Source organism: Eubalaena glacialis, chromosome 2 (assembly GCF_028564815.1).
Source record: "Eubalaena glacialis isolate mEubGla1 chromosome 2, mEubGla1.1.hap2.+ XY, whole genome shotgun sequence".
NCBI lineage: Eukaryota > Metazoa > Chordata > Mammalia > Artiodactyla > Balaenidae > Eubalaena > Eubalaena glacialis.
The window spans coordinates 161,976,445-162,003,573 of record NC_083717.1 but is presented as its reverse complement, the minus strand read 5'-3'; the positions used below and the strand labels follow the sequence as shown (position 1 = coordinate 162,003,573).

Sequence of the window (27,129 nt, the reverse complement as noted above, 5' to 3'; positions counted from 1 at the left end):
CTACCCCCGAACCTCATAAACAGAGAGTTGAGAGGAAAAATTTGCCAAAGTTCAGTTGCATATCAAAGAAAGCCACAGAGCCAGAGAGCTCCCTACGGACCCACATAGCCGCTTTGTCTACTGCCAAGCCATGGCCCTAATGCACGGATACGCCTGTAAGCCAAGAGCCAAAGCCACAAAGCTCCACCAGTTCATTTAGCCTTGGCATTTCAACGTGCTCAGGGAGCTGTTATTTGGGTTGTTGTCTCATTGTTAAGGGGTAAAAACAGAAACATCCTTGTCATCGGAAAACTGGTTTACTAAAATCACTACCACTACCCCAACCCCACCCCAAACCCTACCGTGAGAATAGCTCCACTGCCTTGTGTGAGGAAACGGAGCAAACGCCAGCTTTTCCCCACTGGTGAACCCTGATCTCTTTGCGGCCATCCTTTCCCACGGACTGACTTGGATGGGACAGTTTCTGCATCCCAGGGTAGGGGCAGCCTTGCAGCCAATGCCACCAATTCTGAATCTTGGCACGGGGTCTACTTCTGTCTCAATCCCTGCCCCTCTAAGATGAAGCACTCATGATGGCTTAGTTTCTATTCCAATAGCCCTTCAAATCTTCCCTAACATCTTTCCCCCCAATATGTAAAAACAAAAGGATTCATAACTCCTTCCATCACTGGGATTTGCTCATTTCCTCGAATGGTGCCGCCATATCCAGTGGCTACAACTTTTCTCCCTGGATGCCATGATGTGATGAGTTCTAAAAATATCCCCAGGGACTTCCCTGGTGGTCCAGTGGTTAAGACTCCATGCTTCCAATGCAAGGGGCACGGGTTCGATCCCTGGTCGGGGAACTAGGATCCCACATGCTGCGTGGCACGGCCAAGAAAATTAAAAAAAAAAGTCCCCAAATGGAAAGCTATATAGAGGACTTACACAAGAGAATGCTGAAGTTACGAATAGTAGCTTGTCATCCTTGGAGAAGTCAACAAATACACGTTCGGCATCTTCTCTGCACTGTGCTGGGACCTTTAGGAGTGAGCCAGCCCTGCCTTCTAATTTAGCTGAACACCTAATGTGGCAGGGAAGCGCCACCTGAAACCCACGTGCAGTGGGAACCCAAAGAGCCACTTTTCCATGGTGGGTGAGAAGAATGTAAAGAAATGGCATCATCCAGGCCATGCCATAAAGGACAAGTAGGATTTCTTCAAGTGAAGGGCCTTCCAGCATGAACAAAGGAAGTAAGGCTAGAAAGTTCTAGGCACTACCACACACTGCAAAGTCTTACTGAAAGCATCTAAATTATGAGTACAGAAAATGTACCTGGCACTAGTAATACTTCTTATCTTCAAATTCTGTTGGAGTGCTCAAAATTCATCTCCCATAGAAGAGCTTTGATTATTTGAAGCATACAGTGTTTTTTTTGTGTGTTTTTTTGTTTTTCTAAATTTATGTTTTCAGACAGAAGAATGCAGTCCTTGAGAAGAAGTGACTTATGCAAGGCTGGGCAAAGGTCAGTGTCTTGAACTCTGCAAGTGGCCAGGCTGCAGCCGGATCTCAGAATTCCCATTTTCTGCCATCACCATCAGACCACACTGCCACCTAATAAAACCAACCCCATGTCTTGGTTTTGAACATTTGAAAATGGAAAGAAATGTGACAGGTCAAAATCTCAGATTCCCTTGGCTTTCTGATTACTTGCAAATCCACATAAGGCTCACATATCACTCTCTTCTCATTTTGTCAGCATCTGAATTTGTTTGGTTGTCGTGTGAGTGATGAAACCTTAAAAGCTATGTTGATGTGTGCAGCATGTGGAAAACCACTCCTAGGTTCTCTCTGCACTGGAAAGGCCAGAGGTACATGGACACATTCTTATACACCCAGACAGACCAATCCGTCCACTTGTGCACACACTCAACATCACTAGACACTCATTTAAAAAACACAGTGTACTGTGTGCTGACTTGATGGGAAGCCACAGGCTAAGTTCTCAGACACTGGCCAAAAAGAGATGGGATCCAACCCATCCCTAGACCACAGGAAAAATACTTTCGACCACAGAGCTGGCTGCAAAATATTCTTTTTGTAGGAAACAAAATGTTTCCAGCCCTGGGATTTTTTTTTTTTTTTTCAGGTCCTTTCACTGTTATTGAGTAGGAGAGGCGAATGCTTAAGCAAGAGGCCAAGTAAACATCTAAGGAAACCAAAACCAGGCTCCTTTGCTGGGAGAGTGGAACACAGGGTGAACGAGCAGCACACTGGACAAGCCCCAGGCCTCTCGAAGCCACGGGGGCACAGCAACCCCGGCAGCTATTCACGTGTTTATGACCCCGGTTTAATCCCACTCCACTGTGGCTCCACTTCTTAGCTAAGTAGACTTGGACAAGCTACTTCACTTTTCTGAGCCTCCATTCCCTAAGTGTCAAGTGTGAATATTGATAGTGCCAATATCATAGGTTACTGTAAAGAAAAAAAACGAAGCATATGTAAAAGTTGCACAATGCCCAGCACATAGTAGGGACTCAAGAAATAGGATTTGTTAAGGTTGGTTCAGGAACTCTCACAAGTCACTAAAGAACTACTGCCATGGGGTTTCCCTGGTGGCGCAGTGGTTGGGAATCTGCCTGCCAATGCGGGGGTCACGGGTTCGAGCCCTGGGGGGGGAAGATCCCGCATGCCGCAGAGCAACTAAGCCTGTGCACGCTACAGCTACTGAGCCTGCGCTCTAGAGCCGGCGAGCCACAACTACTGAGCCCACACACCTAGAGCCCGTGCTCCACAACAAGAGAAGCCACCGCAATGAGAAGCCTGCGCAACGCAACGAAGAGTAGCCCCCGCTCACTGCAACTAAAGAAAGCCCGCACACAGCAACAAAGACCCAACACAGCCAAAAATAAATTAATTAATTAAAAAAAAAAAAAAAAAAGAACTACTGCCATGGACTGTTAGAACCCAAGGATTCCTTAGAGATTAATACTCCAGCCCCGACATTTTATAAATAAGAAAACGGTCCTAGAGAGATGAAAAGGTGTGACCAAATCATCCAGTCACTGGTAGGCCCCAAGCTAAGACCCTGCATACTGGATGCAAAGGATAAAGAGAGTTAAAGTCAGTCATATGGACACCATGTGCTGTCAGTTGGCAGTGGATCTTAGATCCTAGTGTACCTAAGAATCACCTGAGCAATGTATAAAAATGCAGATATCTCGGCCCCCCCGCAGTGCTGCTGATTTAGTCTGGGAGGGCCCAGCAATCTGAATTTTAACAGGCTCTGCTGGTGGATTCCAAGAGGTATTCCTCTGACCACTGGTCAAGAAACATTACAAGAGGAAGTCATCAGCCAAATAAATAACTGAGCAGAGTGCTAGGGTTGTATCCCATGGTTTAGCACAAACAAACAATGTGGCAAGCCCTACCATAAATAATGAAGAATATTCTCTTGTACAAAATAGTAAACGAGGTATAGCATGGCATTGCTTCATCTTCTATATCTATTTTACAGAAGAGGAACCTATGACTCAGAGTCATTTGCCCAAGATCACATATCTAATTAGAGACAAAGAGAGAACTTCATTCTAAAATATCATTAACTTTTTACATAATGGAGAGTCTTTTTTCTAGGTACCTAGAGGTGAAGACAGTGGGCTTATGTATGTGTGTTATAGGCTAGGATCCATGAATTAATTTTAGTCACTGAGAGAACAAAAAATCATCCTAGCTTTTTGATGCGTTCAAATGGAAAAGTTCTCCCATATTATTTCTGGGGCTATTATTTGTTCCATCAGCTCCCTTGTAGGCTAAAAGAAGAAACTTGGTTAGAAGGAAGAAGTAACAATACCATACAACGCTGGACATTTCAGAGACACCAGAAGCTCTATTCACATTAGTGCACACCACCTGCTTCCTCTTCATTAAAATCCTGCTCTTCTAGTATAAAACATATACCTGACTCCAAGGTCTATAAAGTTCTGTGCATCATCAAATTAACCACACAAGTATCCTAGTTGTTGGTTACTATGTTAAAGAATTTGGGAACTTCCTGGACACAGCTCAGATGAATCAATATGGGGTTGGATTCAGAGTCATTCGAAAGGATGGCGTTTCAGCTATTCCCTGTAGTGACAGAGCACATAAGAGCCTCTTAGCTATTTCTGGGGGCTCGCCGCCACAGACTAGAAATGATTACTCTCTACTTCTTGGTCCAATATTGAAGGATCTGAGAAGGTAAACAGGTATAGATCTTCCACTTCTACTTCTCTTTGATGAATGCTTTAAGACAACAATAATCCCCCAACAGAGTCCCTTCTGAAAGTTGCTAAGAAATGCAGGCAACACAGCACAGTGAAAGCCATGGCCTGTTTGCAGAAAATCAGTGATATATCCTGCAGATGGATGATGCCCATCCTCATGAGACTCTCAGAGTGCTCCAATTCATTAAGTTGGTAACAGTGGCCTTAGAAGAGATTTATTATGATTTAGATCAATCTCATAGCCATTATTACTGGCCTTAGAAGGGGATTATAGAATTCTCCTTATAGAATCAGAGGTGGAATCTGAATTAGAATCCAAATACATAGCTAACCACTTAACTATCCTGTCCCTCCTGGAGAGAATTCCGACCTTCGGAGCTGCTCCTCTGCTCTGCGACATCAGTGCATTCAGAGAATGCCAACTCCTCTTCCACGACGTGAACCCATTAAAGGAAGGAGCCTGCCATGCTTTCAGCAAGGGAGGGGCAGGGTCTGGATACATGTATACAGGCCCTGAAACATTTCAACACACCTCTTTTAGAGGAGCTTCTGTTGGTTCAAACCACCAACCCCCACGAGGCATTATTTCCAGCCACTAAAATGTTTCCTGAGCTTAGACACATCTGGAAAGTTTTGGAAAATCCCACAGGAAGGAGACTGGGCCAAGAGAGATCCTTTTCTCTTGCCATTCAGGAAGCACTGCACAAAATGTTTGCCCTCCAAGACAGTCCAGTCCAGGAACCCAACTCTCAGGGCTGGAGAATCATGGTAGACAAAGGAGTCCTTTGGGGAACAGAACCAATGGAGAATGTTTGGGGTCTTTTACTAACCATGTGCCAACCAGAGAGCTCATGTAGACCATGTCAATCAAGGTCCCTCAGAAAAATGGGACTCACCCCAGGTGGTTTAAGAGAGAGAATTTAATGTTGGGAACTAGTTACAAATGTGTTGGAAGAGCTGAAAAGAAAACAGGGGACAGTGAGGCAACCTAGAGACTAGCAACTGTAAGAAGCCACCACCATCCCTAGGGCTGGAGGAACAAGGAAGAGGTGCTGTTACTAGAGCCCAGAGGATGGAGCTGCCCAACTCCAGCTCTTTGTGGAGCTGGGTCCACAAAGGGATCACGGAGAAGGAATTGGTGTCATTGCCTGAGATAGCACTGGAAGCAAAGAGAGGGAGGCAGAAAGACATGGCTTCTCCCATACCTCTGCCCTACCTCCTCCCTCCAGGGCCCCAGACTAAGCAGAATCAATGGAAAGGGAGCCTGGGAAAGGCAGATCGCACCGTCAGTTCCCTGTGGTACCAAGTAGAGCAGGGGAAAGGCAGGGAGTGGACCGAGAGCAAAGAAGCAACCGATTGGCATGACCCACTAAGGCAGGGATTCCTGATTCCCAATTTGCAGATGGGAATCTTTAAAAAAACAAAACCTTGACGCCTAAACTGGTAAATCTCCAAATTCATTAGTGATTCCACACCCCTGGACTTGAAGTTTGCCAGAATTCACTGGAGGGGGAGCTACAGCTATCCACAGGCCCTCTCCTCCCTGAGCTCAGGGGCTTGACTGCAAATTGTTTGCCCTCACATTCCCCAGCACATGTTTCCAAACTTCATTTCCCATACATTCTGATGACCACCATCTCTTTACAGAAGCCAGGGTTCTAAAAGAAGGAAACAGCACTTGAGGGTGGGGAAAAAGGGAATGGTGGGCTGGAGGCAATGGTGGGGGGTCAGTGCGGGGGAGAGAACCTTTGGACTCAAGATTCTGCACAAGAAATCCCTTCTGATCTCCAAGCTAATTCCTGATGGCAGTCACTGAGGTCTGGTGGAAGAGTGGAAATTGCCATACTGTCACATAAGCAGGGAATGGTGTGTGTGCCGAGCAAGGCCAGCTCTTGTCTCCCCGCCCCCAGGCCTGCTCATCCTCCTGGACTAGCCCAGTCAATGAGCGATAACCTCATCTACTCACTTACCTACATCAGAAACAACCCCTCCTTCCAACCTCCTTCCAGATCCAATCTCTGTGCTTAAATGCTGTTGATCCTGCCTCCTTACCATCTCATCTCTTTTCCTTCTTCTCCATCTCAATGGCCACTGTTTCCATTCAGGCCCTCATTTCTTTGCATCTTATTTCAAGTCCCTCCAAACCTGTATGGCAAACTCCTGCCCAAGAGGGTCTTGTAAAGTACAAATCTGATGTCACGGCCCTGCTGGAAGTCTCTCAGTGGGGCTTCTGAGAGCCTTTGGGATCAAGTCTGATTTGCCCTACCTTTCCTTGCTTTATCTTTGTACACAGGCCTCATTTCCCCCACCCCCACCCACTGCAGAGACACCCACATACCCTCCTCAGTAGCAATAAAGAAGGACCAATTGCAGTTCTCACCTCGGGGCCTTTGTTCATACAGCTTCCTCAGCCTCCTTCCCCATCCACCTGGCAAGTACTGATACGCCTTTCAAGTCTTATCGATATCTTAAACATTATACCTTCCTTTGAATCCTTCTCTGACTACACCTTCCCTGCTGAGGACTCTGACCATTCCAATACTGATGCCCACTCTGTCTTCCGTTGACATACATATTCTCGTATGTATTTATGTCTGTCACCCTCTACTAGGTGTTTTCCCTCTGCTGCATGGATCTTCAGGGCAGGAAATCGGGCTTTATTTGACTTCATATTCCCAGCATTTGGCCACATATCTACCCAGCAAAGATCTGAAGGTAGTAAAGGAAGGAGGAGGGACAGAAGGATGGAAGGAAAAGGGAGTGTCAAACACTTAATGGTCTAGTCTAGATAAAAATAGAAGAGTTATAAGAGGATCCACGTCTATGGTTAGAGCACACACAAAGGACTATTATTACAATTACAGGCGCTAGAAGATTTATTGCTAAAGATTTTAAGCTGTAATGTATACCATTTCTTAACTGAGGAAAAATATTAGATTTTTAGGAGAGGAAAAAAGTGACCAAGACTTCACAGATGCTATGGCCGGCGCTCAGCCAACTTGTCTCAGTGGGTTTTCTTTGAAAATATCTGGCCTTTGGACAACCACAACATGTAATGAGACCCCCTATGCACAGGGGTCCTAGAGACGAATGAAGCCTTTGGTAGAGATGTCTGCTGTTTAATAGGTTAGAGGCTGGCTCTTGGGCAGGACTAGCCTTTTGCAGGCAATGGGATCAAATGCTGACACGCTTTTAGCAGAGGCCGTCACAGGGATCTCAGAGCAAGGTCTAACGGGAAAAGGAGGAAAGAGGGGTAAAAAAAGGTAAGGTTAGCTCCAGAATGGAGCCCCAAGTAGAAAATGGAGGTCAGTCACTAAGAAGAGCCTAACATTCCATTTTAAAAAAAAGAAAAAAAAGGTTCTGATGAACCTAGGGGCAGGACAAGAATAAAGATGCAGACGTAGAGAATGGACTTGAGGACACGGGGAGGGGGAAGGGTAAGCTGGGATGAAGTGAGAGAGTAGCATTGACATATATACACTACCGAATGTAAAATAGATAGCTAGTGGGAAGCAGCGGCACAGCACAGGGAGATCAGCTCGGTGCTTTGTGACCACCTAGAGGGGTGGGATAGGGAGGGTGGAGGGAGACGCAAGAGGGAGGGGATATGGGGATATATGTATACATGTGGCTGATTTACTTTGTTGTGCAGCGGAGACTGGCACAGCATTGTGGGGTAATTTTACTCCAATAAAGATGTTAAAAAAAAAAAAAAGAAGAAGAGCCTAACATTCCAGTGCATGGCCAGTACAGGACTCTGTGTCTGGAGAGAATACTGTCTAAATAGTTACAAACGAGAGAGAACAGCGTGGTATGAGCACAGCTGTCAAAGGGGTGAGGCCACATTGGATCTATTGAACTTGTATTTTAAGGAGGCACCTGTAAGAGAACACAGAACTGCCAGAGCATCCCCATTTCACTAGACAGTGACTGAATCTTCCTCAGGGTGCTGGGATAAAACTTCCAGAGAAGAACTGACAATTCAGGAAGGATTTAAAAGGTAAACCATGGCACTGACTACTCTGTGGGGAAAGTGACTTTGCAAGGAAAGCGTAAAGAGGCTGGTATGGCTTATATGTCATTCTGCATCATCCATGAGGAAAGGGATGTCTGCCCACCACCGTACCTCCTAGCCTGCAGGTTCTCACTGGAGGAGACCATGAACAGGTAGGCACAGATCTGTCCCCACTGTGGGCAACAATCCACAGAGACTATCTCTTTCTGCTTTGACGATACATGGCGGAACACTGGAGCCAAATCGGAACGTGGAAGAGACCCTGGCTGGAAAGGCCAGAACTGGGAAGTTGAGAGAGCAAGGGCCAGGATGCCCCCTGAATGGATGGCAAGATTCAGAGGACCATGTCCCATGGAGCTCACTCTTCTTCAAGGGTGTTTTTCTGTTGCCACCCAGAGCCACATTGTGATAGGAAGTAACTAATGATTATTTAACAGAGACAGACAAAGCTCTCTTAAGACAATGACTCATTTCACTCTTTGAAGGGAGCATTCTACCTGGTACAACCATTGAAGGTGGCCACACCGCAGTGGCTGAATGGAGAAATGTTCAGCAATTAATGCCAAGCAGTGTGTGTGAATAATCTGACATTAACACGGGGCTCAGGACAGGATAATGGTTAAGAACGGAGGCATGTAGAGAAAAGAGTGTATATGTGTGGGGGGACCCCCTTACAAGCTGTGTGATTCAGAGCAGTTTTTAAAAGCTCTGTAAACCTCAATATGCTCGTCTTTAAAAAGTGTACCTAGTAACACATCTCTCCCAGGGTAGTTGTGAGGCTTGAACAAGAAAATGCCCACCAAGCATTTAGCACAGTAACTGGCACAAAGGAAACTCTCAATAAATGGTCGAGTAGACCGAGCAAAGCAACCAGAAAGCCGGGGCTGTGGAGACTTCAGGTGATTCGTGCTCAACCCCTTCCAGATACACCAGATGCCTCAATTCTAACTTTTAGAGGTTTTTATTGATGTGCCTCTTTCTGGAAGCCTGACACTCAGAGAATTCTGTTACTTCGAGTCATGGATCATAATCCCTGCTCAGCCTCTCATTGCCAAGTCTGAGTCGAGGATTCAGCAAGTAGGCAGTGGGCAGGGCCACTGTAGCTTGGCTCTCCAAAGGTGTTCTCAAAATTATAGTCCCTTTGGTAACAATAAAACAAGGGTCCAAGACTCAAGCACACATGTTCTTTGTCCTAGATGCCAGAGCTCTTAAGCACTGCCAAGCCAAGAAGTGAAATTTTCAGAAAGAGACCCTCTGTGGAAAAATCTCTGCTTCAGGCGTTTGAACCCTAAGGCAGTTGCCAGGAGCCATTGACTGATTGAAAAATCCAGGGAAGGTGACTGGTGGGTGGGTGTGGAGAGAGGAGCAACAGGCTAAGAGGAAGGTTGAGGGAAGGAAGGAATCAGCATGTCCACTGTATGGTAACTGAAAATCCCAAATTACCTAGATCAGCCGACATCAGGAAAGCTCAATGAGTTACATTGCAGCTGACAACCAATCATGCATCAGATAATGTTTAGCATATCATAAAATGTTATGGTAACACAATTGGACTTACATATATTCAAACCAAATGCTACAGACATATTTGATTCATTTTCCCTCACACCTCCATCAGGTAAATCCTTTGCTTCCCATGCCCCTACACCTAATTTCATAAGCCATTAAGATTTTGGAAGGGCCTGAACCCCACCCCGTGCATAGTTCCAATTAGGCTGAAATGCAAACCAGTACTGTATCATGCTGCGACCCTCACAGCCACAGCTGAGCCCTGGGAGAGAAGCAGAGGCCACAGGCCCAGGCTGTGCACCACCCCAGGCAGGCATACTCCCCCATCCATAGCAACCAGACAACAAATTCTCCAAGTTGGACCTGCTTAGGCCACATATGTGACAAGCTGTGCTTTTCAAATCATATACACAGACAGGGCAGGCAGCGTTCTGAATCAGTCACATGCCAGGAGTCACAAGCCAAATAACGGCAAGAGCATGAGTAAACAGCAAGAAGCAGCCCATCGTCTCCTTCCTAATGTCCCTGCCCCAGAGTGAGAAGTGCTGTTCTAATATGTAACTCAGTAAGCTTTGGAGGCAAGCTAAATGACATTCGAGATCCAGCCATCCTCACGGAAAAATCAGAGAGAAAGATAATAAGGACTATTCGTTGTAAGCCAAAAGAATCATCACTAAGTCAAGGCTTCGTTTTCTAGCATCTCACTTTATTCCTAAATTAAAAATAAATCCCTACATCTCAGAGAACATGGTATAGCCAAAAACAAAAACAAAAACACTTAAGCTCCGGAGTTACACAAATTTGGTTTCAAATCTCAATACTACTACCGGATACACATTATTTATCCTCTTAGCCCGGTTTTTCTGTTGATAAAAAGGTAGATGATGAGATCTATGCTAAAGGGCTGTCACGGGGGTTAATGGAAAAATGCACATGGAGTTATCAAATATGACACCCACAAAGGTAGGTACTCAGTAAAGGCTAATAACTCCCTTCCGTTCCTGGAAATTAAAGAGGCTTTAAATTAGTGTTGCTGGGAGCACTAGAACGGAGAAAGGATGCTCTTCAATACCAAACAGTGGGACTCCAAGATGGTAGAAAATGGGTCCCCCCAGGGGCTACCTCCTGCCTCCTTTCCTCTCTCTGTCCCACTCTGACTTTTCAAACTAAAGATGCAAAGACTAAAAAATATAACTACAAAGCTTCTCCCATGCTAAGAAGACCAGACACACGAAAGACCAGAGAACTCCAGTTCTCTCAAACCATTGCACACCTTTAGTCTACAAAGATAGGCAACAGGAAGCTCCAGATTCTAAGGGTGACCCTCCCTGAGCACAAATGACAGTTGCAGGAGAGGGGCAGAGAAGCCAGACTTGTTTGCAGGATTGTCCACTGGGAAGTCCATGCTCATGGTGAAATTCAACTTGGAAAAAGTCACTTATTCACATGTCTGCGCCCAAGAATTTAAAATGCTGACTTTTATCTGGTAATTCATTGCAATGTGGGGTGGGATGGTGCTTTCAAAAATATTTTTCTGCAGAGTTCTGTAGAACCTTTTTATGAACCACTGAAAGTCAGAGGGAATATAAATATCACATTGCCTGCAAACCTAGTAATTTGACTGGGTTGGGGACTTTTTTGCCCAGAGTTTTCCTACTAAAAGTCAGCAAAGTGAAAATAGCAACAGATTAGAAGTTGGGAGAATTTAATTCCAGTTCCATTTCTACTGCGTAGTAGTTGTGTGACCCTGAATAAGTCACCCCTAATTGCTCACCCCCCTGTGAAGGGACCAGAAAAGAGTGTGGGTCTGAGGACCACCCCTGTGAGAACCACTGGAAGTGCTTACCCTCCCTGAGTGGCCACTGGGGGCGGGGCCTGGGAATCTTCATTGTTAACAAACACCTGGGATTCTTAAATTCACTGCAGTTGACAATCACTGGCTAAGATGATCCCTAGAGGGCATCTCAGGTGGGACACTGTCATATTCTAAATGCTTTCGTTCTAGTGAAAGTGCTGGTTCATTTGTAAATCAGTTTGTAGTTTATGTAGATATTGAATCTTTCTCTCCCCTTTGCTTTTCCTAACCAAAGATGTTGCCTCGTTTCCTTCTCACTCATAGCTAACCAACCAAGGCTAAAATACAACATCCTGTCCAACCTTCATTTTCAAATGAGCCAAATAAATGTCAGCATCCTTGATTTCCAGGTCACTGCCTTGTCCAAGAGATCCTGTAGCTGTTTCCTATGTTGTTCCTATGTTTCCTTTGTCCCTAGCTTGACAACGAGGTCTTCAGTTTGGCTCCAAAGCCCTGCGTCTCTTCTACTTACTACAACAGCTGAGATTTCTCTAGAAATCTCTCGTTCACCTATTTGCCCTGGTTTACTTAGCAAGTTAGAACTGAGAGGGTCACTGAATAAGGAGATTTGGTACCAGACAGTGTGTAAAAATAAAACTAGTCAGAGCTGGAGGAGAATGATGGAGGTGACAAAATACCTGTGAAATGAGTGGCTCATCACAGGGGAAGTCACCTAAACACTCAGTGACTGGACCACTCATCCAGCCCCTGGCGGTCAGAGACTGCGATCCTCAAAGAGAGAAATGATGACATGTACTAAGTCTTCCATAAAAACAAATGTATTCAATTTACAGCAGTATTCTTTATTCACAGACACATCCTTTCTACTTTTTGGTGTTAAATTACCTTTTCCTTTTTGAAATGGTGGTAACAGTTAATTTTGTGACTCTAATTCATTTAAAAAAAAAGACATTTAAAACTCTATGGTGGTTCCCCAACCCTTGCTTTGGTTTGATTTTTATTTTTTATTGACCTCACGTGGCTCAAAATCTCCTAGGAACATGGGTTCTCTCTCTCTCAGTAGAGGTATGTGGTCTATCACAGCCAAAACATCTGAAAGGGGCACCCCCATCAGAAGTATCGGGGCAGTTGTACCCGTGCATTTTTAACTGTCAATTTCCAATGGAACCTCTTCAAGGGAAAGTTTTCTCTACTTGACCCCATTCAGAAGTAGTGATTTTTGGAGCACACTGACTTTTTTCAAAGGGAGCCCCATGGAGTTTGGGTTGGTTTTTTTTTTTGTAAGTGGTGGGAAAGATATTGATATTTTTATTTCGAATGTGGAGATAGAAACAGGAGGTGTGCACTTAGGTATGTGAGTTACCCTTTTTCCGTCAGAGCCTGTCTTTCTGCTCTGTGAGTCTTAGTTCACTGTATTCATTTGCTGTTACTGCATACTTTCAGGTGGAATTTCCTTAGATTTTAATACACTTACCTGGTGACCTGAAAAAAGATCCCTTTAGAAGTCCCCCTTTTGGGTTCCCCTTTTATACATTCTCCCAGTCTCTCAATACCTGTTCGAGCACTTCTGACTGAAGAGTGTAGGCAGCAGGTTAGATTTCACACTTGAGCAGCTCCGAAAAGGGAGGGAACATTTATACCCAAGGCTATGTACTTGGCTGGGATTCTCTGTTCCCTTTGCTATTTCTACAGATACTTATGCTTAAAAAGAAATTTCTCCCACCCTGGCAGCACAGCCAAACTTCTCCTCTGGCTGGATCAAGTCACCATGAAAAAAAAAAGTCTCTTTGCCTAAAACAAGCAGATGAGCTGGGGCAGAAAACAAGGGAACAAACATGATGAATGCCCTGGAACCATTTTACAAAGGTAGAGGGGTGTGTAAAACTATGGCTTACATCAGGTAAAAACATCATCTCCAAGGTCTGTCTTTGTTTGGGTGAATATGGATATATGTTTGACATTCCTGTCCCAAATCTGCCCTTCAGCTTATCTGGGAGAAAAGATTTATCATCTTTTCTTTAGTTATTCAGTCCTTCATTAAGCCTTTCCAACCACAGAGAGGAGAACTTAAGACCTGTGGAAGATAGCAGCAAAGATTTCTTATCCTTCCCCTCGGCCAAAGTCCCCAGGCTGTGTTCCCTGAAAGCAGCTGCAGAACCCCTCCCTCGCTCTGCCTGGGTCTGTGCTTAGGCCTCTGGCTTGTTTACACAAAGGAATTCCAACTAGGATTTCAAGGGAAGCCTGGTTCCTACCCTCCCACAGCTCCCAGCAGGCTGGTTCTGCCGAAAGATATTCCTATATTCAATATTCTTATAGTATTTCTATAGAAGTATCTGCTTGAATTACAAGGTTTGATGCTAACCTTTTAAAATGACACTTACTAATACTTTAAAGGAACTCTGACACTGCAAAACTCAAATCCTATGGGGAAATGTGATTCTAAATAAGCAGTATGTCCTTCTTCCTCAAGACTGGGTTCACGTATGGATGCAAGGAGTTCGTTTCTGCTTTCTTTTTCGTTTTCAAAAGACATGCATTGGATGTGTAAGTGTCAAGCATTTGCCTTGCCTCTGAGGGTACACAGCTAAGATTCAGTCACAGCCTTCAAGGTGCTCACGATTCAGGTTTCACAAATGCAAGACTAGAGACAGGTACTACATTCAACAGTGGGCAAGACTGAAGGAAGAGGGGCTGATTAGGGCTGCAGCATTACAGACTCAAACACCATCACAATCGTCACAGTGATGGTATTTGAGCCTTTTAATACACAAAATGGACACTGAGCACAGAATTACATCACCAGAAAGGAAACGCTATGTATTTCCAAGATGCAAAACAACCTGGGACTTCGAGAAAAGCCTGAGAATTCAAGTAAGAATCAAGAGTTTGACTAACAGCATTGGTCTTGTCAACAATTTACTGGGTACTTTAGGCTCTTCCCTCCAGTGTTCTGTAATTTCAGGGTACCTTCTAAGTAGAAGAGGAAAATATTATTATAAAGTCCATTTAAATAAACCTCCTATACGAAAAAGTCACCTCTTTCCAATTTGTTGAAATAAGAGAGTCATAATATTTATTTCATCAAGGGGGTGTGAAGCTTAGTTGGGATTAATTTACTTCTTTACTCCTTCCAGAGCACTTAAAAATTTATATAATCCCATATGTGGTTTGTACAAACAGATTTCATGAGGATCTGATGAGAAATAGTATGAATATTTCATCAAGTTTTTTTCATCATTCTTTCAAGTATAACCACCCTCATTCTAACTTTTCCAGTCCCTCGTTACAAGGCACCTGGTTACTGTGAGAGCCGCCCAAGGGAGTCCTCAGCCAATCCACTCTGCGTGCTGCTGCCTCATTCATCTCCACAGAACCTTCCTTTGCTGTAGCGCCCGTCCCCTCCTCTACGCTCACTGGATGCTTGACGCTCGTACAGCATGTACTCTTCACATGTTTATCTATTTCCCCAGGTACACAGTGAACAACTACAGGACATCAACTTATACTTTGAATCTCTAGCATCTTACATAGTAAATGGCAGAGAAGAGCTGATTAAATAAAGCTTTGTCAAATGAATGCATACACAAACCCTCTGCTCTTGTTAGGAGGCAAACCCCAGCCTGTGTCTTCTGAACATGCGACTTGCCCTTCTGTTTCTCTTCTTCTGCCGTTCATCCTCACCCCCACATCTTCCCTGTCCTTTCTCACTCACCTAGTTTGATCTATTTAAGGCAAGAGGTTTTCAACCTTGGCTGCATAGTAGAATCACTGAGGGGAGCTTTATAAATAAAATGAACACTGACGCCTGGCCCCACCAGCAGAGATTTGGATTTACTTGGTTGGGGTGCGGCCCTCGTGTTGGTATTTTGTAAATGCCCCTGTGGTGAGTGGGAAGTGCAGCCAGGCTTGAGAAACTATGATTTAAAGTGATATTCAGGGCTTCCCTGGTGGCGCAGTGGTTAAGAACCCGCCTGCCAATACAGGGGACACGGGTTCGAGCCCTGGTCCGGGAAGATCCCACGTGCTGCAGAGCAACTAAGCCCATGCGCCACAACTACTGAGCCTGCGCTCTAGAGCCCACGAGCCACAACTACTGAAGCCTACATGCCTAGAGCCCGTGCTCCGCAACAAGAGAAGCCACGGCAATGAGAAGCCCGCACGGTGCAACAAAGAGTAGCCCCCGCTCGTCGCAACTAGAGAAAACCCGTGCACAGCAACGAAGACTCAACGCAGCCAAAAAAATTTTATTTAAAATAAATAAATAAATAAGTGATACTCAAGTCCCATCTTCTCCTGAAAAGATGAATGTGCCTCTGATGAGTTTACCTTCCTCTGGCTTCAACGCAGTTACTGTTTTAAACACTTATTAGATCAAACACTGACTGTGACAGAATCTCAGTAGGAGTTTGTTCTTTAACTCACACACTGCATTTTGGTTCATCTCCCGTACCAGACCAGAAGAACCCTGAAGGCAGGAACTGTGCCTTCTACTTCTGTGCATCCCCACACCATGCACGTGGTGGACCAAAACATACTTTTGATCATTAAAAACAAAACCGAAACCAAAAAACTGAAAACAAAACAAAACCAAACAACCCAGAATACCTAGTAGAGGCCATTTCAATTCTACTTTAAGAATATGTCTTTGGTAAGAATAAAAATGCTGCAAAAAGGGTGGGGTAGGATTGAAGCAGAGGAGGGAAAGAGTAAATAAAAGTCAAATGGAAAAAAAGGTAAATTAGTCCAAAAGAAAATGTTTCCCAGCTTCTTAAGAGGGTTTTTTTGCAACCCCGAAGCAGAATAAACAAGAGAATTAACTTGGCTAGTGCCCTGATAAGGAGATTTCTTTCTTGGTTATATAATTTTACAAAGTTTCCAGGGTGTAAAGAAAATAATCACCCAGGGAGGACTCCTTACCTTGGACTATACAATTCAGCTCTCAGGTTAATCGGCTCGAAGATCTGCTCAGCTTGACCTGACCCCCTTCCAGCCCTGTGGTCTCAGACTAAGCCTCACATGCAAAAACCCTGTTGTAGGGCTCAGTGTCATAGAAAGGGGATAAAACATAATCCTTATTCCATAACCTTGATCTTTTGGTGTAGTGGCCTCTGTCTGTGCATTAAAAAAAAAAAAGCTATCCTGGTATCTTCCCCAAGTGGCTGGTGTTCCATGGGTCTGCCCACCCTAGAATGATCTAGGCAAACTCTCCTACTAAATTGTGTTAAAAGGAAATATTTGGTGCAATTACCTTAAAGGGTAGCTTTAAAGTCTTGTTCTCTGCACATATCCCAGAAAAGATTTATCTTCATATGGCTTCTCTACTTGATCATGTAGTAAGACCACAGGAAGCGCTCACTGAATCATTGGGTACACCCTCTGCTAAGTCGAGATAAGGTCATCAGATAGAGATGTGTTTTCTATATCAGGGGTCCCAAACCCCTGGGCCGCGGACTGGTACTGGTCCGCAGCCTGTTAGGAACCGGGCCGCACAGCAGGAGGTGAGTGGCGGGCAAGCGAGCAAAGCTTCATCTGCCGCTGCCCATCGCTCCCCATCGCTTGCATTACTACCCGACGTGTCCTCCACCTCACCCCCAGTCCGTGCAAAGACTGTGTTCCAAGAAACTGGTCCCTGGTGCCAAAAAGGTTGGGGACTGCTGTTATATATCAACATTTATCCTAGTTGTTGAGCCACAAATTTAACAACTGGTCCCAAAAGGCATGTCCATTTCTATAGATTAATTAAATGTATGTTCTTTTGCCTGGGGTGGCCATTTTAACACTGGTCATATTTTACTTTGATTTCTAATTATTGTTTGAAAACATGATTCAAAGACATTTAACTCTGCTCTTGATTGATTAGTAATGATAGTAACAAGTTGTCCTTTGTAGATTAAGATAACACTGCTGACCCATCTAATAGGATATGAGTTGATAGACTGTCACTGATCTATCCATGCTTGGCTCCCTGTTCTTCTTGTGTCTAGTGGTCTGCATTTGACCTTATGAGCCAAGAACCAAGAGCCACCAAAATCCTCCAGTCACCAAAGGTACACAAAATAATAGCTTGTGTCCTACCAGCTACTTCTTGTTGACACTGACAAAATGGAAATGACTGGTTAATTTACTAAAGCAAAAGGAAAAGAAAAATGTGGCTCTTTTTATTTACTAATAAATGCTAACTTCTTTATTTACTAATAAATGCTAACTAGAATTAGTAAAACTAGGATCTGGGAACCTGGAATCCATGGTACCAGAGATAATCAACTGAATCATCAAATCAGTGTGTATCATCTAAAATCAAAAACAGAGATAAACTATAAGTTTTCAAGGCGTAGGGTTAAGGATCCATGAAAATGAATGAATTCACAAGGAATTTTGCTTCCTCAAATTAGAGTTTAGGTAGTAGTGCTTGACAATCCTTAATGATACCCCTGATAGCTGCAAACAGGATTTATTTAACATGATTTATAACTTAAGGTACAAACCAAAGGTCATTAGGTTCTACAGGAACATTTTTGAATGTGTTCCACTGAAAGAGAAGTGATGGATTTAGAACCCAGGACACTTAAATCATCAGGGAAAAGGTATCACTGAGGTAATGAGCACGCCAGGGCCTGAAAACTCAAGAATGTTCCCCTAAGTGAAAACAAGCAGCTCTATCTTCTCAGAACATGGCTGACTCAATCATCAAGCTGGAATGTTATTTACACAGTCCCAAGCAAACTAAGAAGAATCCTCTGGTCTGTAACCAAGGGCACTCAGAAAATTATGTCTGCAACAAGCAAAGTTTTTGATGATTCCTGATTCCTTGAAAAAGAGCCAGTTTACCTAATGCAGGTAAATGTTAACAACTCCCTTCCTACCACCTTCCCCAGAAAGGACCACCAGCATGATATTTCATGCCTCTTTAATTAATAACTTGGATTTGTTATATATTTAGCAAGATGGGCAAGTCTGGGTTCTGAATTCTGCCCCATCTAACAAATCAGAATAATCACCCTGTCTTCTTCTTCCTCCCACTTGCAGGAGAGGTCGTGATGGAACCTGGTCCACACAGCAGGATAAAGTTGAGGTTAGACATCAGGAAAAATAAACTTCCTAATTATGAAACATTTTACCAAAGGGGTCAGACTGCGGTGTTCTTTTCTTTGGAGTGGGAGGGGAGATCAAGAAAGATGTAGAACGTAACCTTTTCGGATGGAAGGGGGGAATTCTCACTTGAGTCTAGGATAGACAACATAAAGAGACAGCTCTGAGAGTCATTATCCTTTTGATAATCTCTGGCATCATTCAGTACTTTAATCTACTGGTTTATAAGTTAATGCAAAAGTACCCAGGATCTGGGAAGAGTTTATCCACTTAGCAGGGTCTGTGTGGCCTAATTATTTCAAAACATACTAACCTCAAGAGAAGGCACCATCATTATTTAATTTGTACACAAATTATCTAGCCCTCAACAAATACCAGCTAAGAGAAATGATCATTCATTCACCCTTTAGAGGTAGAGAGTTTGAGATCCCTGGGGGTGTGGACCTTGGTCACTTACAAGCTATTGGCAAACATCAGGGGGCAAGCTAACTCTCTGGTTTTGTATTTTTTTCCCTGTGGGTGACTTGTCTCCCCACTTTATTAGAACTGCTATTGAGGTAGGCAGGGAGGCTGGTTTCCTTACCCACCCTCTGACAGTGTTGGCCCAGGACAGACAGCGTGGCCACTGCTTTCAGAAGATGAACACTCAGATTGCTGGTACCTCTTGTTCCCTGACCTTGACGGTCAGAGAACATTGTCAAAGCACTCACCTGTCTTCTCCCTGAACCAAGGTACTGGAGAATCAGCCGGGTGTTCACACTGTGACTCCAGGTGTTTCCTAGTGCAGCTGTCACACAGCTGGATCCAGAAATGCCTGAAACGAAACAGGGCAAAACCATGATTATGGACACCCTATCTTGTCGTGGTGTTTCACATAAACAAAAATCCAGTCATCGCTCATTGCTCAGAGAGTACTCGGGAGCCCAGGTCGTTACCACAAAAGTTGATGAAGGAGAGAAGGAAGAGAGGGGTTAAGGAATATGAGACTAAAAAGAAAAGCCAGCATGGGTTTCCTTCAGCCTCAATGAAAGTAACCACCACCGGGCTCAGAGATAACAGAGTTATATATCAATAAGAGGTTGCATTGCAAGGAAGCTTGGAGCCATTGCTAATAATAAATCAAGCCACTCAACATCCATGGCAGAAAAGCATAACCCTACTACACAGAATAAGAGCCAGTTATGAAATAGTCTTAGTTTAATAGAGTTGTTAAGACTTTTTCAGCTTGATAAGAGTCTTAATTCAATTTTCCTTATCAATATGGAAATGGTGGCATATGTATATAAAATTCCCATGCCTTTCCAACCGCAGAATGTACACGCACCCAGAAGAGGAATCTGGAAGATCTCACCATTTCATATCTAATCTGTATTAGACATTCTTATCCCAAGAGAAACATTCTTTTACTTTCTAAGACTTTCCTATAAGGGGGAGGATCTGAAGTAAACATTATCTGAGTTTCTAGTCTACACCAAGTTGTACTTCAGCTGCTCTCTGACATCTCCAGAGCTTCACTGATCTCTCTTGACATCACCAGGAGGAACCCATTCCTGCACTCCTCCTGTTCTTCTGCCTTAGAGGCAGGCTCGCAAGTCCCACCACTTAGAAGCCAGCCCCCACTATCATATGTAGCACATCCTGAGGTCTCCTCCAAACTCCTGTGCTCACTTTGGCCCTGGGCCATGAGATGAGTCTTAGCCTAAGGGGGCATAGTGGGATTTGTAGTTTGCCTTGTATCCTCAAGATGCCATCTCTTTCCAATGAGGAGACCAAGTACCAAAAGGCTGAAGTCCACTGAATCAGCTAAAACAAAATGAGGCCTTGAGTTTCTCATTTGTTGCCTGCTCAGGGCATCATCTGATATTCACCCCTCTGTGTGGAATAGGAATTCTTCTTTTCTGGGTCAGCATCTTTCAGGGTGGCCTCCTAACTCTGCATGGTCTTAAGCTCCTGGGATCAAATAGAGCAACAGATGAATGGAGTTCAGTGGTTCTAGGCTGGAGGTGATTCTGTGGGTCATGTCTAGGTGGGAGTGCTATGGCGTCTCGAGGGTAGAGGCCAGGGATGCTGCTAAACATCCTGTGATGCACAGGCCAGTCCACACAACAAAGAATTATCCAGCCCCAGACAAAATAGTGCCGATGGTGAGAACCCATGGGATAGCGGAAAACAACCATATGTTTTCTCCGGTTCAGGCAGGTGTGGGAACGAACTGGATGGCATCAACATCCAGGGCCTCAACAAGCCTGGGGATTTCAGAGTGAGGGAGAATTTAGCGAAGGAAAGAATAAAATTTAGGGTGACCTTGGCTCATCATGCACACAATTCAAAACACACACGAATTAATTTGAAAACATATAATCTAGACTGTGCTGATCTGATCACACTGCTCCCCTAAAATCCTTCCACAGTCCTTGTGCCTGAGGATAAAATACTAACTTCTGAACTAGGTGTTCTGAATGCTTTGTCATCTGCATCTGCATCTCTCTCTGGCCCCATATCTCTCAATGGATGGTCGGTCCCGTAACCTCCTGACTTCTCTGTCCCCATCCTCCTTGACCTGGTAAAGCTTCCCCCTCTTCCGGCATCCAATGTACTGGCTTCTTCTGCTTCTCCTTGTTTCAACCATGTTGAGTATTCCTTTTCCTTCTCCGCTTTTCTTCTCCCTCTCCCCTTAGTTGTGGGTGGACCTCAAAGAGCTGGCCATGGCCAGTTTTTTCCCTAACACACACCTGCCTTCAGTGGCTGGGAAGGTAATGTACATTAATAAAGAGGCCACGTGTCTGCATCTTAACACGTAGAAAGTCTTCACTACCACAAACAGATGTACTCTCTTCCATTTTTCTTGAAATACATGACCCTCTCAGCCTGTCTTTCATTTCCCCCTTTTTGATAGAGACACACAACAGAAAAGTATTTTCTGCTTTAAGAAAACCAACACTGCAAGGGCAGTGGCCACTGATGTTCCTTTTTCTTGCATTTTTACCAAACAGCTTTGTCGAGATAATTCACATGTTGTACAATCCAGCCATTTAAAGTGTACAGTTCAGTGGTTTTTACTATATTCAGAGTTGATCAACCATCACTACAATCAACTCTGGAACATTTCATCACCCCCCAAGAAACTCCATATCCCTTAGCCATAAGCCTCCAGCCCCTCTTTCCTGCCCTGCAGCCCTAGGCAATCATTAATCCACTTTTTGTCGAAATATTAAGTGTTCGGAGATGACGGGGAGTAGTGGAGACTGTGGTGAATTAGACAATTCACCCATGATCTCGAGGGGACAGCCCCTGTTCAGCTCCAGCTGTTGTTGTCACATGGCAATATGAGTTCACGGTTAGCCACATCTTTTGATCTTTTAATTTTTAAAATCAACACTTTAAGTACAATCTTCTGATTGGAAAATGTTGGCTTATTTAAAAAAATTTTAAAAACACGTAAATAAACATGCTGATGAGCCACATATGACTCATTCTCACCAAGCTTGCAATGTTTGCTCCATATGACATGTCCTCACTGTTGACAAGGATGACACCCCCAGGTGGATGATTTCTAAGCCTTTGTCTCAACCTCCCACTTAACCTCAGCACGTGTCCCCCATTTTCAACCACGAGATCTTCCTGCCTGACGTAATGAATTTGGGCACCATAAATTCAGTATCTTCAAATGGAGCTCATCCCTTCCTGTATAAACTTACTACTCCTTCTTTGGCCTTCCAGTTAATCTGGCTTGAAACCTCAGTTCCATTTAAAAATTTCTCCCTCTCCTGTGCTTCTCAATTCCAAGAAACTGTGAAGACGGATTGATTTCACTGTAAAGTCTCACTTACACCCATTCATCCCACCCCAACCTAGATCAGACCCACATTAGCTATCCCCTGGGGATGGCTGCTGTCACTTTCTCGCTCTCTCCATGCTCCTGTCAGTGTCTCCCTACGAAAGCATCCTCTATTCTACTGCCCGATTAATCTCCCCAAGCACACATCTAAGCGTGCTGCCCTGCCACTTATGATCAGCATGCTCAAAAACTTTTGGCGGCTCCCAAGCGCCTTTAAAGAGTTCTAAATTCCTAAGACTGGCATTCTTGCAGCTGTGCCCGACCTGCCTCTCCACACCTCTTCCCTCCATCCCACTTCATAAAGACTCTGCTCCAATTTAATCACTCCTTCCTCGTGCCGCCTCCACACCTGAATGCCTCTATGCCCATGCATTGTCTTCAATACCACTTCTGACACGCCACCTCCCTGATCGTCACAGAAATAATGCCTTCCTCCTCCAAACGCCCATAATGCTTAGTTTACTCTCTCACATTACTGCCATTTTTTATCCTGTGGTATATTACTTGCGTGCTTTTCTGACCACCCCTAATGTATATTTTAAGAGGGCCAAATCCATGTCTGATTTATGGTAGTATGCCTGAATCACGAGGTCTGAGACCCAGAGGATGCTTCATCAACAGTGGTTAAAGAGTCAATAAGTTATTCTTACTAAACTTTGAACCATGGTATATATTTGTTTTAGCAGCAGATTTACATTCTTAATTCTACCTTGCTTAACCCAAAATTAATAGATTTACATTTTTCAAGCAAACTCTAGAAACTTGTTGCTTCGATGTCCACTAAGTGATAGCATGAAGTGAGCCTGAGTTTGAAAGTTTGCCAAGAAAGACCTACATGTGAATAATTAGGAGTTGCTAATTAGTTAAGCACTCAAAAAAAAATTGGTGGTGATACGACTGTAGGTGCACTTCCCAGGCCTAGAAGATGTTTATAGGGGTCAGAGCCACAATTGACCAGTAGTGGCTATTTAAAGAATTCCATGTGCCTAAACCAATGAAAACAGTATTAAAAAAAAGTACCCACATGCTTGGCTGCTTGTCAGACAGGTAAGCTGGGGTTCTTAACCACGGGCCATGAGTGAAAATAACCAGGGAAAAGTTTTCAATGGAAACCTTAAGTGGGCAAGCTTGAGGAGCTACATCTTCAGGAGTGCTTACAAACGTTAAGCCACCACCAGAGCAATAACAGCAGGGCCTTGAAAGTTAAATGATAAGGAAAAACAATATTTTTAAAGTGCTATAAGCTAGGCACTAGGTAAGCCCTTTAAATAAGGAGGGCTTACATCTTATTTGAGCTTCATATCTTAGGTACATCTTTTTTGATCCTCACAACCACCCTATGAGGTAGGTGATATCATCATCCCTATTGACAGACCAAGGCTATAGGAGATTAAGTAATTCTCCCAAGGTCACATGGTTGGTTAATGATAGAGCGAGGATTTGAAACCAGGCTGAGTCTTTTTTTTTTTTTGAAGTATAGTTGGTTTACAACGTTGTGTTAGTTTCAGGTGTACAGCAAGTGATCAAGTGATTCAGTTACATGTGTGTGTGTGTGTGTGTGTGTGTGTGTGTATTCTTTTTCAGACTCTTTCCCGTTATAGGTTATTACAAAATATTGAGTAGTGTTCCCTATGCTATACAGGTCCTTGTTGGTTATCTATTTTATATATAGTAGCATGTATATGACTGGGTCTTAACCACTACCCCAATTAGCCTTCTCCAGGCTCATGTCAAATAGCTGGCTACTCTGCCAACCTGGGGTGGGAGTGGGGAGGGGTGGGCAGCTGGGAAGGGCCTGAAGAGCCCAGAGGCCCATCTCTGGGAAGACACTGATGGAAGTATGTTGTGAGCATCTTATCAACTCATCTGAACTCTGTGTGTCACTCAGGCTCTACACTCGGCTTCCTTTGTTCTGATATACAGTGATAACCCAGGGCAAGGGGTTTCCAGAAAGACGATGCATGCTCTGGCTTGGCAAGTTATTTAACCTCGCTCAACTGGCCCAGCCACTGGATTCATGCAAATCAGATGGCCTGAAACTGACCCTCTCTGGTTGGAGGCTTAAAAAAATCTGGGCAGGATTGAAAAATATTTTCACTTAATAGGGCTTTGAATATGGAAAAACAATTGAAGGGTGGTTATAGGTGGTGGGATGGCTTGAGAAAGGATGTGGGGAAGTTGTCAGTTACTATAAATTTGTAACTTTATTTTCAACTAGAAAACTCAGTGGTCCCTAATGTCTTTTGACTTTTAAGCATTCCTGTGTGAGGCTGGCATAAATGATTATTAATGCTGTTTATGGGAAATTTAAGGTAGAAGGAATTTGCTTACTGGCTTTTCAGGAAAGGTGATTTCCTGCCCAATGACCTAATTGGTCAAGAAATAGATAAGTGAATCTTTTCTATGCTCATTTTAAGCAGAAGGAATAAAAATTGGGGCATTCTCTCCCTCTCTCCTTTTTGATGACTGTGATATTTAGATCTGCCAAGGCAGTATGACTTCATTGTACTGGAATTTGGTTGATTCCAATACAAACTTAAAAAATCAAGTAAGTGAACTGGGTTTTGAAAATATTTTCAATATTGGGGATTTTTCATTGTCACAGGATTGAGCTTGTAGAAGTACCTGCTTAAGCCACAGAGAGAAAATCTAATTTATTTACACTGAAGTCAGGTCTCTCTAAAAAAGACAGGGGGAATATTCATACTCTACTCTCTCAGAGACCCTTTTAGGTAAGTCAAAGCATGTTCTCTTCCTGTAATTGTTTACCCATCTGTAAAACATGAATAATAATTCTTGCCTCCAGGCAACCAAAGGTTCTTGGTGACCCTTAGATGAAGATACTTGATATGTATGAATGACAGGAACAATGATGATCAAACACTGAAGATGAAATTCTAGGGAGAAAAAAAGTTTAATCATCACCTTCTACATTTTTTTATTCTTCTAGTAATGAGGCAGGCTAGTAAAGCTCAGGAATGAAGTGGTTAAAACAACAGGATTTGGATTCTGGAATATCTTTCATGACTACTATCTTTAGATCCAATTCCCTACTCCTTTGGAGTGGGAGTTGGTTATGAAGACAAATTTCTTACAAGGCAAGAAGCTCTCTCTCTGCTCTGTACACAGGGCGTAGTTCTTGTGCAATCAGACTGGAGGAGGATAATCAGGTTGCTATGCAGCCTTGATTTCCAAAAAGGTAATGGGCCTCTGGTACCAACCAGTGTCAGTATTCAGAAGGGGGCTGTTGGGGAGCTTTCAGTGAGGAAGCTCCTTCTCTGAAAACATTTCAATTTATGACTCCTGTGCTAATAAGCATTTCTGGGAGGTCAAATTGAATCTCCAGTACATAACATAAAAGTGTGCCCTGCAGCAAAAGGGTCAACTTTAAAAGACTAGATTTTCCATGTTAAAAAAAAAAAAAAAGTGTAAACAAAGCAGTGATTCCCAGAATAGGAACAGAGGGGAAGGAGAAGTTCATGGCTTAAGAGGGCTGGATATTCTGGACATTCGGTCCCTCCTTCCCCTTTAGATGAAAGACAACTTATTGAGACTAGAAAGAGGAAATTTTAAAAAACGAAAAAGAATTAAAATACTTACAAATGATTTCAGTACCGAAATAAGTTTGGGGAAAGGGACGGTATGTTACCATTGGAGGTGACATTCTCCTTCTATCTCTCATCCTCACATCCTGAAGCATGTTCTATACAATGCATGATAGCATATGGCCGGCTGCTGGATGGAAGACAGGACCCTGGAGCTCTATTTCTGACTTAGCTGCGGGCTTTTAATGAGACCAGGTGGAAGAAGAGAGTGATGTAACAGAGAACATCAGAGCAGGCCTTGGTAACGACCAGTTACTTCAGTTCTCTGAGCCTCAGTTTCCTCATCATGACCAGAAGGGGTTGTTCAAAATTATCTCAAAAGTTCCCGCCTTTTCTAAAAACTTTGAATCTATGGTATTTTAATGATAAGAAATTAGTTCCTCATTCTGGACCTCACTTTTTCCAGGAAGTTTGAGAATGCTCTACTCCACGTGCTGTCTTTGAATGTCTGTGTCCTTACCCAGCACCCATTTAAGCCTGAAGAGAGTGCAGACGCGGGGTCCTTTTCCTAAGAGTAGATTTCTCTCCAAACTAGGGATTTTCTTAGCCAATCCTACCTCCTAAAACCTTTTCATGGGTAAACATGTGTTGGCCAGTGGCCAAGTCTCAGCAAACACAACTTCATAAGAAGAAAGCTTAAAGATGGGAGTCTGAGTGAAAGAGTAGGGATTAGAAAGGGATTATCATTCATTAAATTCAGTTTCTCCTGTTTAAAACCAGGCCCATGGAAGTTGCTGATCTTCAGCATACTGCTTTTTTGGTTGTTGTTGGGTCATTCATTTGAACTGAGGAAGTGACTGAGAATCTTGTTTAGCCCCAATAGAAAGATGAAGTAGGGAAATATTTAGGTCTGCTTTTTCCCAAGTTTCTCAAGGTAGCCTAAATTACTTCTGCTGGTGGATCATCAGCTCTTTTTCTATTTGATGCGGAAAGCCAGAATTTCAGCGACCCACATTGAAGAGACTGACAATCAAAAGGGAGGAAGACTGCCAAGAAGAGGGTATTCGAGAATA

The 27,129-nt window shown here is 43.7% G+C and overlaps 1 protein-coding gene across 4 annotated transcripts in view; it reads right to left on the bottom strand.

The window, feature by feature from the left end:
- Positions 1–27,129, bottom strand: part of RAD51B (RAD51 paralog B) — a 607,462-nt gene that overhangs the window by 32,234 nt on the left and 548,099 nt on the right. For all 4 annotated transcript variants that reach the window (XM_061182686.1, XM_061182688.1, XM_061182685.1 and 1 more), the window contains one exon: positions 19,384–19,487. In XM_061182686.1, the coding sequence (XP_061038669.1) occupies positions 19,384–19,487 (104 nt within the window). The remainder of the gene's footprint in view (positions 1–19,383; positions 19,488–27,129) is intronic.